Genomic DNA, 16,632 nt, shown 5'->3' with positions numbered 1-16,632 from the left:
TAGTGTCACCTGCATTGATAACTGAGCCTGAAATCTCTCTAAGATTAGCTCCATTAGATGTTCCAGATAGAACTGATAAAGACATTGTTTCTCCAACTGAAGAAATTACTGTAAGTGAGCAACTGGATGTGTGTGAAACGGTGCTGGTGTCATCAGTTGTTGTAGGACCTGGTGTAGAAGACAAGCTCGATCTCTCTATCGAACCAGAGGTAACAGAAATGCCAGAAATAACAGTAGAACCAGGTGTGTCACCTGTTAGGGATATATCTCCCAAGGAGGATGTGACAAAAGCACCATCTGTGATAAAAGTACCAGCTGTTGAGGCAGAGCAAGAAATTACCATAGTGTCATCTGTAAAAGAGTTGCAGGAAATCACTGTAGATGAAGTTATTTCCACAGTAAGAGATGTAGTTCTAGATCAAATATTGGATGAGGATGGAAGTAGGATAGTATCATTAGATGAGGAGGCTTTTATTGAGGAAGGCAAATCAGAGGTGTCTCTGGAGGTAGCTGACAGGGCTGTGCCAGCAATAGTTGCAAGTGAGGTAAAATCCCCACTTGAAGTAATATCAGTCGACAAAACATTGGATATGGCAGCTGATAGAGACAAAGAATTAGACATAAAGGATGAAACTATTGTTGAGGGTGCATATGAGGCCCCTATTGAGCAAGCATTTACAGTTGTGCAGGACATTAAAAAGGAGGAAGTTGTTTCCATAGTAAAAGAGGTAGACGTAACACCTGAGCTTGAGGAGGAAGATGTCACATTGGAAGAGACAGTAGAAGAACTATCTGCCTTAAAGGAGGAGTCAGTGGTCTCACTGAAAACTCCTGTCACAGAATTGGAAGAAGTTACTGAAGAACACATTGTACCACAAGAAAAGGCAGCCCCTGACAGTGCGAAGATAGGTGAGGAGACCTTGAAAATGTCACCCTCAGCAGAGCCATTACACGTTAAGGACCATGAGGCAGACATCTCTGTAGAATCAGCTGTGTCAGATGTACAAGACACAGTGGTAAAAGACGTAATGGCACCTGCAGTAATAGATATGGTCAGAGAACAGGTCGTTGAAGAAGAGTTCAGAGAAATAGTGATGAAGGTAGTGTCTCCCGTGTTGCTAACTGAGCCTGAAATCTCTGTAAGATTAGCTCCATTAGATGTTCCAGATAGAACTGATAAAGACATTGTTTCTCCAACTGAAGAAATTACTATAAGTGAGCAACTGGATGTGCGTGAAACAGTGCCGGTGCCATCAGTTGATGTAGGACCTGGTGCAGAAGAGAAGCTCGATGTCTCTATCGAACCAGAGGTAACAGAAATGCCAGAAATAACAGAAGAACCAGCCGTGTCACCTATTAGGGATATATCTCCCAAGGAGATTGTGACACTAGCACCATCTGTGGCAAAAGTACCAGTCGTTGAGGCAGAGCAAGAAATTACCATAGTGTCATCTGTAAAAGAGTTCCAGGAAATCACTGTAGATGAAGTTATTTCCACAGTGAGAGATGTAGTTGTAGATCAGATATTGGATGAGGATCGAAGTAGGGTAGAATCGTTAGATGAGGAAGCTGTTATTGAGGAAGACAAATCTGAGGTGACTCTTGAGGTAGGTGACGGAGCCATGCCAGCAATAGTGGCAAGTGAGGTAAAATCCCCACTTGAAGTAATATCAGTCGACACAACATTGGATATGGCAGCTGATAGAGACAAAGAATTAGACACAAAGGAGGAAACTATTGTGGAGGGCACATATCAGGTCCCTATTGAGCAAGCATTTACAGTTGTGCAGGACATTAAAAAGGAGGAAATTGTTTCCATAGTTAAAGAGGTAGACGTAACACAGAAGCTTGAGGAGGAAGAAGTCACATTGGAAGAGACAGTAGAAGAACTATCTGCCTTAAAGAAGGAGCCCATGGTCTCAGTCAAAACTTCTGTCACAGAATTGGAAGAAGTCACTGAAGAACACATTGTACCACAAGAAAAGGCAGCTCCTGACAGTGCAATGTTAGATGAGGAGACCTTGAAAATGTCACCTTCAGCAGAGCCATTACCCGTTAAGGACTATGAGGCACACTTCTTTGTAGAATCACCCGTGTCAGATGTACAAGACACAGTGGTAAAAGACGTAATGGCACCTGCAGTAATAGATATGGTCAGAGAGCAGGTCGTTGAAGAAGAGTTCAGAGAAATAGTGATGGAGATAGTGTCTCCCGTGTTGCTAACTGAGCCTGAAATCTCTGTAAGATTAGCTCCATTAGATGTTCCAGATAGAACTGATAAAGACATTGTTTCTCCAACTGAAGAAATTACTATAAGTGAGCAACTGGATGTGCGTGAAACAGTGCCGGTGCCATCAGTTGATGTAGGACCTGGTGTAGAAGAGAAGCTCGATCTCTCTATCGAACCAGAGGTAACAGAAATAACAGAAGAACCTGGTGTGTCACCTATTAGGGATATATCTGCCAAAGAGGATGAGACAAAAGCACCATCTGTGGTAATAGAACCAGTTGTTGAGGCAGAGCAAGAAATTACCGTAGTGTCATCTGTAAAAGAGTTGCAGGGAATCACTGTAGATGAAGTCATTTCGACAGTGAGAGATGTAGTTCTAGATCAGATATTGGATGAGGATGGAAGTACGGTGGAATCATTGGATGAGGAAGCTGTTATTGAGGAAGACAAATCTGAGGTGTCTATTGAGGTAGCTGACAGAGCTGTGCCAGCAATAGTGGCAAGTGAGGTAAAATCCCCACTTGAAGTAATATCAGTTGACACAACATTGGATATGGCAGCTGATACAGACAAAGAATTAGACACAAAGGAGGAAACTATTGTTGAAGGTGCATATGATGTCCCTGTTCAGCAAGCATTTACAGTTGTGCAGGACATTAAAAAGGAGGAAGTTGTTTCCATAGTAAAAGAGGTAGACGTAACACGGGAGCTTGTGGAGGAAGAAGTCACATTGGAAGAAACAGCAGAAGAGCTATCTGCTTTAAAGGAGGAGCCCATGGTCTCACTCAAAACTCCTGTCACAGAATTAGAAGAAGTCACTGAAGAACACATTGTACCACGAGAAAAGGCAGCTCCTGATGGTGCAATAATAGATGAGGAGACCTTGAAAATATCACCTTCAGCAGAGCCATTACCCGTTAAGGACCATGAGGCAGATATCTCTGTAGAATCACCTGTGTCAGATGTACACGACGCAATGGTAATAGACATAGTGGCACCTGTAGTAATAGATATGGTCAGGGAGGAGGTTGTTGAAGAAGAGATCAGAAAAACAGTGATGGAGGAAGAGTCACCTGTGTTGCTAACTGAGCCTGAAATCTCTGTAAGATTAGCTCCATTAGATGTTCCAGATAGAACTGATAAAGACATTGTTTCTCCAACTGACGAAATTACTGTAAGTGAGCAACTGGATGTGCGTGAAACAGTGCTGGTGTCATCAGTTGATGTAGGACCTGGTGTAGAAGACAAGCTCGATCTCTCTATCGAACCAGAGGTAACACAAATGCCAGAAATAACAGAAGAACCAGGTGTGTCACCTGTTAGGGATATATCTCCCAAGGAGGATGTGACAAAAGCACCATCTGTGGTAAAAGTACCAGTTGTTGAGGCAGAACAACAAATTACCATAGTGTCATCTGTAAAAGAGTTGCAGGAAATCACTGTAGATGAAGTTATATCGACAGTGAGAGATGTAGTTCTAGATCAGATATTGGATGAGGATGAAAGTAGGGTAGAAGCATTGGATGAGGAAGCTGTTATTGAGGAAGACAAATCTGAGGTGTCTATTGAGGTAGCTGACAGAGCTGTGCCAGCAATAGTGGCAAGTGAGGTAAAATCCCCACTTGAAGTAATATCAGTCGACACAACATTGGATATGGCAGCTGATAGAGACAAAGAATTAGACACAAAGGAGGAAACTATTGTTGAAGGTGCATATGAGGTCCCTATTGAGCAAGCATTTACAGTTGTGCAGGACATTAAAAAGGAGGAAGTTGTTTCCATAGTTAAAGAGGTAGACGTAACACGGGAGCTTGTGGAGGAAGAAATCACATTGGAAGAAACAGCAGAAGAGCTATCTGCTTTAAAGGAGGAGCCCATGGTCTCACTCAAAACTCCTGTCACAGAATTAGAAGAAGTCACTGAAGAACACATTGTACCACGAGAAAAGGCAGCTCCTGATGGTGCAATAATAGATGAGGAGACCTTGAAAATATCACCTTCAGCAGAGCCATTACCCGTTAAGGACCATGAGGCAGATATCTCTGTAGAATCACCTGTGTCAGATGTACACGACGCAATGGTAATAGACATAGTGGCACCTGTAGTAATAGATATGGTCAGGGAGGAGGTTGTTGAAGAAGAGATCAGAAAAACAGTGATGGAGGAAGAGTCACCTGTGTTGCTAACTGAGCCTGAAATCTCTGTAAGATTAGCTCCATTAGATGTTCCAGATAGAACTGATAAAGACATTGTTTCTCCAACTGACGAAATTACTGTAAGTGAGCAACTGGATGTGCGTGAAACAGTGCTGGTGTCATCAGTTGATGTAGGACCTGGTGTAGAAGACAAGCTCGATCTCTCTATCGAACCAGAGGTAACACAAATGCCAGAAATAACAGAAGAACCAGGTGTGTCACCTCTTAGGGATATATCTCCCAAGGAGGATGTGACAAAAGCACCATATGTGATAAAAGTACCAGTTGTTGAGGCAGAACAACAAATTACCATAGTGTCATCTGTAAAAGAGTTGCAGGAAATCACTGTAGATGAAGTTATTTCGACAGTGAGAGATGTAGTTCTAGATCAGATATTGGATGAGGATGAAAGTAGGGTAGAAGCATTGGATGAGGAAGCTGTTATTGAGGAAGACAAATCTGAGGTGTCTCTTGAGGTAGGTGACGGAGCCGTGCCAGCAATAGTGGCAAGTGAGGTAAAATCCCCACTTGAACTAATATCAGTCGACACAACATTGGATATGGCAGCTGATAGAGACAAAGAATTAGACACAAAGGAGGAAACTATTGTGGAGGGCACATATGAGGTCCCTATTGAGCAAGCATTTACAGTTGTGCAGGACATTAAAAAGGAGGAAGTTGTTTCCATAGTAAAAGAGGTAGACGTAACACAGGAGCTTGAGGAGGAAGAAGTCACATTGGAAGAGACAATAGAAGAACTATCTGCCTTAAAGGAGGAGCCCATGGTCTCAGTCAAAACTCCTCTCACAGAATTGGAAGAAGTCACTGAAGAACACATTGTACCACAAGAAAAGGCAGCTCCTGACAGTGCAAAGTTAGATGAGGAGACCTTGATAATGTCACCTTCAGCAGAGCCATTACCCGTTAAGGACCATGAGGCAGACATCTTTGTAGAATCACCCGTGTCAGATGTACCAGACACAATGGTAAAAGACATAGTGTCACCTGTAGTAATAGATATGGTCAAAGAGCAGATAGTTGATGAAGAGATCAGAAAAACAGTGATGGAAGTAGTGTCACCTGCATTGATAACTGAGCCTGAAATCTCTGTAAGATTAGCTCCATTAGATGTTCCAGATAGAACTGATAAAGACATTGTTTCTCCAACTGAAGAAATTACTGTAAGTGAGCAACTGGATGTGTGTGAAACAGTGCTGGTGTCATCAGTTGTTGTAGGACCTGGTGTAGAAGACAAGCTCGATCTCTCTATCGAACCAGAGGTAACAGAAATGCCAGAAATAACAGAAGAACCAGGTGTGTCACTTGTTAGGGATATATCTCCCAAGGAGGATGTGACAAAAGCACCATCTGTGATAAAAGTACCAGCTGTTGAGGCAGAGCAAGAAATTACCATAGTGTCATCTGTAAAAGAGTTGCAGGAAATCACTGTAGATGAAGTTATTTCCACAGTAAGAGATGTAGTTCTAGATCAAATATTGGATGAGGATGGAAGTAGGATAGTATCATTTGATGAGGAGGCTTTTATTGAGGAAGGCAAATCAGAGGTGTCTATGGAGGTAGCTGACAGGGCTGTGCCAGCAATAGTGGCAAGTGAGGTAAAATCCCCACTTGAAGTAATATCAGTCGACAAAACATTGGATATAGCAGCTGATAGAGACAAAGAATTAGACATAAAGGAAGAAACTATTGTTGAGGGTGCATATGAGGCCCCTATTGAGCAAGCATTTACAGTTGTGCAGGACATTAAAAAGGAGGAAGTTGTTTCCATAGTAAAAGAGGTAGACGTAACACCTGAGCTTGAGGAGGAAAAAGTCACATTGGAAGAGACAGTAGAAGAACTATCTGCCTTAAAAGAGGAGTCAGTGGTCTCACTGAAAACTCCTGTCACAGAATTGGAAGAAGTCACTGAAGAACACATTGTACCACAAGAAAAGGCAGCTCCTGACAGTGCGAAGATAGGTGAGGAGACCTTGAAAATGTCACCCTCAGCAGAGCCATTACACGTTAAGGACCATGAGGCAGACATCTCTGTAGAATCAACTGTGTCAGATGTACAAGACACAGTGGTAAAAGACGTAATGGCACCTGCAGTAATAGATATGGTCAGAGAACAGGTCGTTGAAGAAGAGTTCAGAGAAATAGTGATGAAGGTAGTGTCTCCCGTGTTGCTAACTGAGCCTGAAATCTCTGTAAGATTAGCTCCATTAGATGTTCCAGATAGAACTGATAAAGACATTGTTTCTCCAACTGAAGAAATTACTATAAGTGAGCAACTGGATGTGCGTGAAACAGTGCCGGTGCCATCAGTTGATGTAGGACCTGGTGCAGAAGGAAAACTCGATGTCTCTATCGAACCAGAGGTAACAGAAATGCCAGAAATAACAGAAGAACCAGCCGTGTCACCTATTAGGGATATATCTCCCAAGGAGATTGTGACACTAGCACCATCTGTGGCAAAAGTACCAGTCGTTGAGGCAGAGCAAGAAATTACCATAGTGTCATCTGTAAAAGAGTTGCAGGAAATCACTGTAGATGAAGTTATTTCCACAGTGAGAGATGTAGTTGTAGATCAGATATTGGATGAGGATCGAAGTAGGGTAGAATCGTTAGATGAGGAAGCTGTTATTGAGGAAGACAAATCTGAGGTGACTCTTGAGGTAGGTGACGGAGCCGTGCCAGCAATAGTGGCAAGTGAGGTAAAATCGCCACTTGAAGTAATATCAGTTGACACAACATTGGATATGGCAGCTGATAGAGACAAAGAATTAGACACAAAGGAGGAAACTATTGTGGAGGGCACATATCAGGTCCCTATTGAGCAAGCATTTACAGTTGTGCAGGACATTAAAAAGGAGGAAGTTGTTTCCATAGTTAAAGAGGTAGACGTAACACAGAAGCTTGAGGAGGAAGAAGTCACATTGGAAGAGACAGTAGAAGAACTATCTGCCTTAAAGGAGGAGCCCATGGTCTCAGTCAAAACTCCTGTCACAGAATTGGAAGAAGTCACTGAAGAACACATTGTACCACAAGAAAAGGCAGCTCCTGACAGTGCAATGTTAGATGAGGAGACCTTGAAAATGTCACCTTCAGCAGAGCCATTACCCGTTAAGGACTATGAGGCAGACTTCTTTGTAGAATCACCCGTGTCAGATGTACAAGACACAGTGGTAAAAGACGTAATGGCACCTGCAGTAATAGATATGGTCAGAGAGCAGGTCGTTGAAGAAGAGTTCAGAGAAATAGTGATGGAGGTAGTGTCTCCCGTGTTGCTAACTGAGCCTGAAATCTCTGTAAGATTAGCTCCATTAGATGTTCCAGATAGAACTGATAAAGACATTGTTTCTCCAACTGAAGAAATTACTATAAGTGAGCAACTGGATGTGCGTGAAACAGTGCCGGTGCCATCAGTTGATGTAGGACCTGGTGTAGAAGAGACGCTCGATCTCTCTATCGAACCAGAGGTAACAGAAATAACAGAAGAACCTGGTGTGTCACCTATTAGGGATATATCTGTCAAAGAGGATGAGACAAAAGCACCATCTGTGGTAATAGAACAAGTTGTTGAGGCAGAGAAAGAAATTACCGTAGTGTCATCTGTAAAAGAGTTGCAGGAAATCACTGTAGATGAAGTTATATCGACAGTGAGAGATGTAGTTCTAGATCAGATATTGGATGAGGATGGAAGTAGGGTAGAATCATTTGATGAGGAAGCTGTTATTGAGGAAGACAAATCTGAGGTGTCTATGGAGGTAGCTGACAGAGCTGTGCCAGCAATAGTGGCAAGTGAGGTAAAATCCCCACTTGAAGTAATATCAGTTGACACAACATTGGATATGGCAGCTGATACAGACAAAGAATTAGACACAAAGGAGGAAACTATTGTTGAAGGTGCCTATGAGGTCCCTATTGAGCAAGCATTTACAGTTGTGCAGGACATTAAAAAGGAGGAAGTTGTTTCCATAGTAAAAGAGGTAGACGTAACACGGGAGCTTGTGGAGGAAGAAGTCACATTGGAAGAAACAGCAGAAGAGCTATCTGCTTTAAAGGAGGAGCCCATGGTCTCACTCAAAACGCCTGTCACAGAATTAGAAGAAGTCACTGAAGAACACATTGTACCACGAGAAAAGGCAGCTCCTGATGGTGCAATAATAGATGAGGAGACCTTGAAAATATCACCTTCAGCAGAGCCATTACCCGTTAAGGACCATGAGGCAGATATCTCTGTAGAATCACCTGTGTCAGATGTACACGACGCAATGGTAATAGACATAGTGGCACCTGTAGTAATAGATATGGTCAGGGAGGAGGTTGTTGAAGAAGAGATCAGAAAAACAGTGATGGAGGAAGAGTCACCTGTGTTGCTAACTGAGCCTGAAATCTCTGTAAGATTAGCTCCATTAGATGTTCCAGATAGAACTGATAAAGACATTGTTTCTCCAACTGAAGAAATTACTGTAACAGAGCAGCTGGGTGTGCGTGAAACAGTACCGGTGCCATCAGTTGATGTTGGACCTGGTACAGAAGAGAAGCTCGATCTCTCTATCGAACCAGAGGTAACAGAAATAACAGAAGAACCTGGTGTGTCACGTATGAGGGATATATCTGCCAAGGAGGATGAGACAAAAGCACCATCTGTGGTAAAAGTACCAGTTGACGAGGCAGAGCAAGAAATTACCATAGTGTCATCTGTAAAAGAGTTGCAGGAAATCACTGCAGATGAAGTTATATCGACAGTGAGAGATGTAGTTCTAGATCAGATATTGGATGAGGATGGAAGTACGGTAGAATCATTGGATGAGGAAGCTGTTATTGAGGAAGACAAATCTGAGGTGTCTATTGAGGTAGCTGACAGAGCTGTGCCAGCAATAGTGGCAAGTGAGGTAAAATCCCCACTTGAAGTAATATCAGTCGACACAACATTGGATATCGCAGCTGATACAGACAAAGAATTAGACACAAAGGAGGAAACTATTGTTGAGGGTGCATATGAGGTCCCTATTGAGCAAGCATTTACAGTTGTGCAGGACATTAAAATGGAGGAAGTTGTTTCCATAGTAAAAGAGGTAGACGTAACACGAGAGCTTGAGGAGGAAGAAGTCACATTGGAAGAGACACTAGAAGAACTATCTGCCTTAAAGGAGGAGCCCATGGTCTCAGTCAAAACTCCTGTCACAGAATTGGAAGAAGTCACTGAAGAACACATTGTACCACAAGAAAAGGCAGCTCCTGATAGTGCAATGATAGATGAGGAGACCTTGAAAAGAACACATTCAGCAGAGCCATTACGCGTTAAGGACTATGAGGCAGACATTTCTGTAGAGTCACCTGTGTCAGATGTACACGACGCAATGGTAATAGACATAGTGGCACCGGTAGTAATAGATATGGTCAGGGAGCAGGTTGTTGAAGAAGAGATCAGAAAAACAGTGATGGAGGAAGAGTCACCTGTGTTGCTAACTGAGCCTGAAATCTCTGTAAGATTAGCTCCATTAGATGTTCCAGATAGAACTGATAAAGACATTGTTTCTCCAACTGACGAAATTACTGTAAGTGAGCAACTGGATGTGCGTGAAACAGTGCTGGTGTCATCAGTTGATGTAGGACCTGGTGTAGAAGACAAGCTCGATCTCTCTATCGAACCAGAGGTAACACAAATGCCAGAAATAACAGAAGAACCAGGTGTGTCACCTGTTAGGGATATATCTCCCAAGGAGGATGTGACAAAAGCACCATCTGTGGTAAAAGTACCAGTTGTTGAGGCAGAACAACAAATTACCATAGTGTCATCTGTAAAAGAGTTGCAGGAAATCACTGTAGATGAAGTTATATCGACAGTGAGAGATGTAGTTCTAGATCAGATATTGGATGAGGATGAAAGTAGGGTAGAAGCATTGGATGAGGAAGCTGTTATTGAGGAAGACAAATCTGAGGTGTCTATTGAGGTAGCTGACAGAGCTGTGCCAGCAATAGTGGCAAGTGAGGTAAAATCCCCACTTGAAGTAATATCAGTCGACACAACATTGGATATGGCAGCTGATAGAGACAAAGAATTAGACACAAAGGAGGAAACTATTGTTGAAGGTGCATATGAGGTCCCTATTGAGCAAGCATTTACAGTTGTGCAGGACATTAAAAAGGAGGAAGTTGTTTCCATAGTTAAAGAGGTAGACGTAACACGGGAGCTTGTGGAGGAAGAAATCACATTGGAAGAAACAGCAGAAGAGCTATCTGCTTTAAAGGAGGAGCCCATGGTCTCACTCAAAACTCCTGTCACAGAATTAGAAGAAGTCACTGAAGAACACATTGTACCACGAGAAAAGGCAGCTCCTGATGGTGCAATAATAGATGAGGAGACCTTGAAAATATCACCTTCAGCAGAGCCATTACCCGTTAAGGACCATGAGGCAGATATCTCTGTAGAATCACCTGTGTCAGATGTACACGACGCAATGGTAATAGACATAGTGGCACCTGTAGTAATAGATATGGTCAGGGAGGAGGTTGTTGAAGAAGAGATCAGAAAAACAGTGATGGAGGAAGAGTCACCTGTGTTGCTAACTGAGCCTGAAATCTCTGTAAGATTAGCTCCATTAGATGTTCCAGATAGAACTGATAAAGACATTGTTTCTCCAACTGACGAAATTACTGTAAGTGAGCAACTGGATGTGCGTGAAACAGTGCTGGTGTCATCAGTTGTTGTAGGACCTGGTGTAGAAGACAAGCTCGATCTCTCTATCGAACCAGAGGTAACAGAAATGCCAGAAATAACAGTAGAACCAGGTGTGTCACTTGTTAGGGATATATCTCCCAAGGAGGATGTGACAAAAGCACCATCTGTGATAAAACTACCAGCTGTTGAGGCAGAGCAAGAAATTACCATAGTGTCATCTGTAAAAGAGTTGCAGGAAATCACTGTAGATGAAGTTATTTCCACAGTAAGAGATGTAGTTCTAGATCAAATATTGGATGAGGATGGAAGTAGGATAGTATCATTAGATGAGGAGGCTTTTATTGAGGAAGGCAAATCAGAGGTGTCTATGGAGGTAGCTGACAGGGCTGTGCCAGCAATAGTGGCAAGTGAGGTAAAATCCCCACTTGAAGTAATATCAGTCGACAAAACATTGGATATGGCAGCTGATAGAGACAAAGAATTAGACATAAAGGAAGAAACTATTGTTGAGGGTGCATATGAGGCCCCTATTGAGCAAGCATTTACAGTTGTGCAGGACATTAAAAAGGAGGAAGTTGTTTCCATAGTAAAAGAGGTAGACGTAACACCTGAGCTTGAGGAGGAAGAAGTCACATTGGAAGAGACAGTAGAAGAACTATCTGCCTTAAAAGAGGAGTCAGTGGTCTCACTGAAAACTCCTGTCACAGAATTGGAAGAAGTCACTGAAGAACACATTGTACCACAAGAAAAGGCAGCTCCTGACAGTGCGAAGATAGGTGAGGAGACCTTGAAAATGTCACCCTCAGCGGAGCCATTACACGTTAAGGACCATGAGGCAGACATCTCTGTAGAATCAGCTGTGTCAGATGTACAAGACACAGTGGTAAAAGACGTAATGGCACCTGCAGTAATAGATATGGTCAGAGAACAGGTCGTTGAAGAAGAGTTCAGAGAAATAGTGATGAAGGTAGTGTCTCCCGTGTTGCTAACTGAGCCTGACATCTCTGTAAGATTAGCTCCATTAGATGTTCCAGATAGAACTGATAAAGACATTGTTTCTCCAACTGAAGAAATTACTATAAGTGAGCAACTGGATGTGCGTGAAACAGTGCCGGTGCCATCAGTTGGTGTAGGACCTGGTGCAGAAGGAAAACTCGATGTCTCTATCGAACCAGAGGTAACAGAAATGCCAGAAATAACAGAAGAACCAGCCGTGTCACCTATTAGGGATATATCTCCCAAGGAGATTGTGACACTAGCACCATCTGTGGCAAAAGTACCAGTCGTTGAGGCAGAGCAAGAAATTACCATAGTGTCATCTGTAAAAGAGTTGCAGGAAATCACTGTAGATGAAGTTATTTCCACAGTGAGAGATGTAGTTGTAGATCAGATATTGGATGAGGATCGAAGTAGGGTAGAATCGTTAGATGAGGAAGCTGTTATTGAGGAAGACAAATCTGAGGTGACTCTTGAGGTAGGTGACGGAGCCGTGCCAGCAATAGTGGCAAGTGAGGTAAAATCGCCACTTGAAGTAATATCAGTCGACACAACATTGGATATGGCAGCTGATAGAGACAAAGAATTAGACACAAAGGAGGAAACTATTGTGGAGGGCACATATCAGGTCCCTATTGAGCAAGCATTTACAGTTGTGCAGGACATTAAAAAGGAGGAAGTTGTTTCCATAGTTAAAGAGGTAGACGTAACACAGAAGCTTGAGGAGGAAGAAGTCACATTGGAAGAGACAGTAGAAGAACTATCTGCCTTAAAGGAGGAGCCCATGGTCTCAGTCAAAATTCCTGTCACAGAATTGGAAGAAGTCACTGAAGAACACATTGTACCACAAGAAAAGGCAGCTCCTGACAGTGCAATGTTAGATGAGGAGACGAAAATGTCACCTTCAGCAGAGCCATTACCCGTTAAGGACCATGAGGCAGATATCTCTGTAGAATCACCTGTGTCAGATGTACACGACGCAATGGTAATAGACATAGTGGCACCTGTAGTAATAGATATGGTCAGGGAGCAGGTTGTTGAAGAAGAGATCAGAAAAACAGTGATGGAGGAAGAGTCACCTGTGTTGCTAACTGAGCCTGAAATCTCTGTAAGATTAGCTCCATTAGATGTTCCAGATAGAACTGATAAAGACATTGTTTCTCCAACTGAAGAAATTACTGTAACAGAGCAGCTGGGTGTGCGTGAAACAGTACCGGTGCCATCAGTTGATGTTGGACCTGGTACAGAAGAGAAGCTCGATCTCTCTATCGAACCAGAGGTAACAGAAATAACAGAAGAACCTGGTGTGTCACGTATGAGGGATATATCTGCCAAGGAGGATGAGACAAAAGCACCATCTGTGGTAAAAGTACCAGTTGATGAGGCAGAGCAAGAAATTACCATAGTGTCATCTGTAAAAGAGTTGCAGGAAATCACTGCAGATGAAGTTATATCGACAGTGAGAGATGTGGTTCTAGATCAGATATTGGATGAGGATGGAAGTAGGGTAGAATCATTGGATGAGGAAGCTGTTATTGAGGAAGACAAATCTGAGGTGTCTATTGAGGTAGCTGACAGAGCTGTGCCAGCAATAATGGCAAGTGAGGTAAAATCCCCACTTGAAGTAATATCAGTCGACACAACATTGGATATCGCAGCTGATACAGACAAAGAATTAGACACAAAGGAGGAAACTATTGTTGAGGGTGCATATGAGGTCCCTATTGAGCAAGCATTTACAGTTGTGCAGGACATTAAAATGGAGGAAGTTGTTTCCATAGTAAAAGAGGTAGACGTAACACGAGAGCTTGAGGAGGAAGAAGTCACATTGGAAGAGACACTAGAAGAACTATCTGCCTTAAAGGAGGAGCCCATGGTCTCAGTCAAAACTCCTGTCACAGAATTGGAAGAAGTCACTGAAGAACACATTGTACCACAAGAAAAGGCAGCTCCTGATAGTGCAATGATAGATGAAGAGACCTTGAAAATATCACCTTCAGCAGAGCCATTACCCGTTAAGGACCATGAGGCAGACATTTCTCTAGAGTCACCTGTGTCTGATGTACAAGACGCAATGGTAAAAGACATAGTGGCACCTGTAGTAATAGATATGGTCAGGGAGCAGGTTGTTGAAGAAGAGATCAGAGAAACAGTGATGGAGGTAGTGTCACCTGTGTTGCTAACTGAGCCTGAAATCTCTGTAAGATTAGCTCCATTAGATGTTCCAGATAGAACTGATAAAGACATTGTTTCTCCAACTGAAGAAATTACTATAAGTGAGCAACTGGATGAGCGTGAAACAGTGCTGGTGTCATCAGTTGATGTAGGACCTGGTGTAGAAGACAAGCTCGATCTCTCTATCGAACCAGAGGTAAAAGAAATGCCAGAAATAATTGAAGAACCAGGTGTGTCACCTGTTAGGGATATATCTCCCAAGGAGGATGTGACAAAAGCACCATCTGTGGTAACAGTACCAGTTGTTGAGGCAGAGCAAGAAATTACCATAGTGTCATCTGTAGAAGAGTTGCAGGAAATCACTGTAGATGAAGTTATATCGACAGTGAGAGATGTAGTTCTAGATCAGATATTGGATGAGGATGGAAGTAGGGTAGAATCATTGGATGAGGAAGCTGTTATTGAGGAAGACAAATCTGAGGTGTCTATTGAGGTAGCTGACAGAGCTGTGCCAGCAATAGTGGCAAGTGAGGTAAAATCCCCACTTGAAGTAATATCAGTCGACACAACATTGGATATGGCAGCTGATAGAGACAAAGAATTAGACACAAAGGAGGAAACTATTGTTCAGGGTGCATACGAGGTCCCTATTGAGCAAGCATTTACAGTTGTGCAGGACATTAAAGAGGAAGAAGTTGTTTCCATAGTAAAAGAAGTAGACGTAACGCGGGAGCTTGATGAGGAAGAAGTCACATTGGAAGAGACAGTAGAAGAACTATCTGCCTTAAAGGAGGAGCCCATGGTCTCACTCAAAACTCCTGTCACAGAATTGGAAGAAGTCACTAAGGAATACATTGTACCACAAGAAAAGGCAGCTCCTGATAGTGCAATGCCAGAAGATGAGACCTTGAAAATATCACATTCAGCAGAGCCATTACCCGTTAAGGACCATGAGGCAGACATTTCTGTAGAGTCACCTGTGTCAGATGTACAAGACGCAATGGTAAAAGACATAGTGGCACCTGTAGTAGTAGATATGGTCAGGGAGCAGGTTGATGAAGAAGAGATCAGAGAAACAGTGATGGAGGTAGTGTCACCCACGTTGCTCACTGAGCCTGAAATCTCTGTAAGATTGGCCCCATTAGATGTTCCAGATAGAACTGATAAAGACATTGTTTCTCCAACTGAAGAAATTACTGTAAGTGAGCAACTGGATGTGCGTGAAACAGTGCCGGTGCCATCAGTTGATGTAGGACCTGGTATAGAGGAGAAGCTCGATCTCTCTATCGAACCAGAGGTAACAGAAATAACAGAAGAACCTGGCGTGTCACCTATTAGGGATATATCTGCCAAGGAGGATGAGACAAAAGCACCATTTGTGGTAAAAGTACCAGTTGATGAGGCAGAGCAAGAAATTACCATAGTGTCATCTGTGAAAGAGTTGCAGGAAATCACTGTAGATGAAGTTATTTCCACAGTTAGAGATGTAATTCTAGATCAGATATTGGATGAGGATGGAAGTAGGGTAGAATCGATAGTTGAGGAAGCTGTTATTGAGGAAGACAAATCTGAGGCGTCTATTGAGGTAGCTGACGGAGCTGTGCCAGCAATAGTGGCAAGTGAGGTAAAATCCCTACTTGAAGTAATATCAGTCGACACAACATTGGACATGGCAGTTGATAGAGACAAAGAATTAGACACAAAGGAGGAAACTATTGTGGAGGGTGCATATGAGGTCCCTATTGATCAAGCATTTACAGTTGTGCAGGACATTAAAAAGGAGGAATTTGTTTCCTTAGTAAAAGAGGTAGGCGTAACACGGGAGCTTGAGGAGGAATATGTCACATTGGAAGAGGCAGTAGAAGAACTATCTGCTTTAAAGGAGGAGCCCATGGTCTCACTCAAAACTCCTGTCACAGAATTGGATGAAGTCACTGAAGAACACATTGTACCACGAGTAAAGGCAGCTCCTGATAGTGCAAAGATAGATGAGGAGACCTCGAAAATGTCACCTTCAGCAGAGCCATTACACGTTAAGGACCATGAGGCAGACATGTCTGTAGAATCACCTGTGTCAGATGTACCAGACACAATGGTAAAAGACAGAGTGCCACCTGTAGTAATAGATATGGTCAGGGAGCAGGTAGTTGAAGAAGAGATCAGAAAAACAGACAAGGAGGTAGTGTCACCTGCTTCTATAACTGAGCCTGAAATCTCTGAAGGATTAGCTCCATTAGATGTTCCAGATAGAACTGATAAAGACATTGTTTCTCCAACTGAAGAAATTACTGTAGGTGAGCAACTGGATGTGCGTGAAACAGTGCTGGTGTCATCAGTTGATGTAG

At 42.8% G+C, this 16,632-nt stretch overlaps 1 protein-coding gene across 1 annotated transcript in view; it reads left to right on the top strand.

Annotated features, from left to right (window-relative positions):
• The window catches only part of LOC126471255 (titin-like), a 164,014-nt gene that overhangs the window by 13,739 nt on the left and 133,643 nt on the right, over positions 1-16,632 (top strand). The window contains exons 6-8 of the mRNA XM_050099374.1: positions 210-3,950; positions 5,052-5,705; positions 13,392-13,679. Coding sequence (XP_049955331.1) covers positions 210-3,950; positions 5,052-5,705; positions 13,392-13,679 — 4,683 coding nt within the window. The remainder of the gene's footprint in view (positions 1-209; positions 3,951-5,051; positions 5,706-13,391; positions 13,680-16,632) is intronic.

Source organism: Schistocerca serialis, chromosome 3 (genome assembly GCF_023864345.2).
Source record: "Schistocerca serialis cubense isolate TAMUIC-IGC-003099 chromosome 3, iqSchSeri2.2, whole genome shotgun sequence".
NCBI lineage: Eukaryota > Metazoa > Arthropoda > Insecta > Orthoptera > Acrididae > Schistocerca > Schistocerca serialis.
Note: the sequence above shows the minus strand (reverse complement) of the source record. Positions and strands in the feature narration are given on the sequence as shown.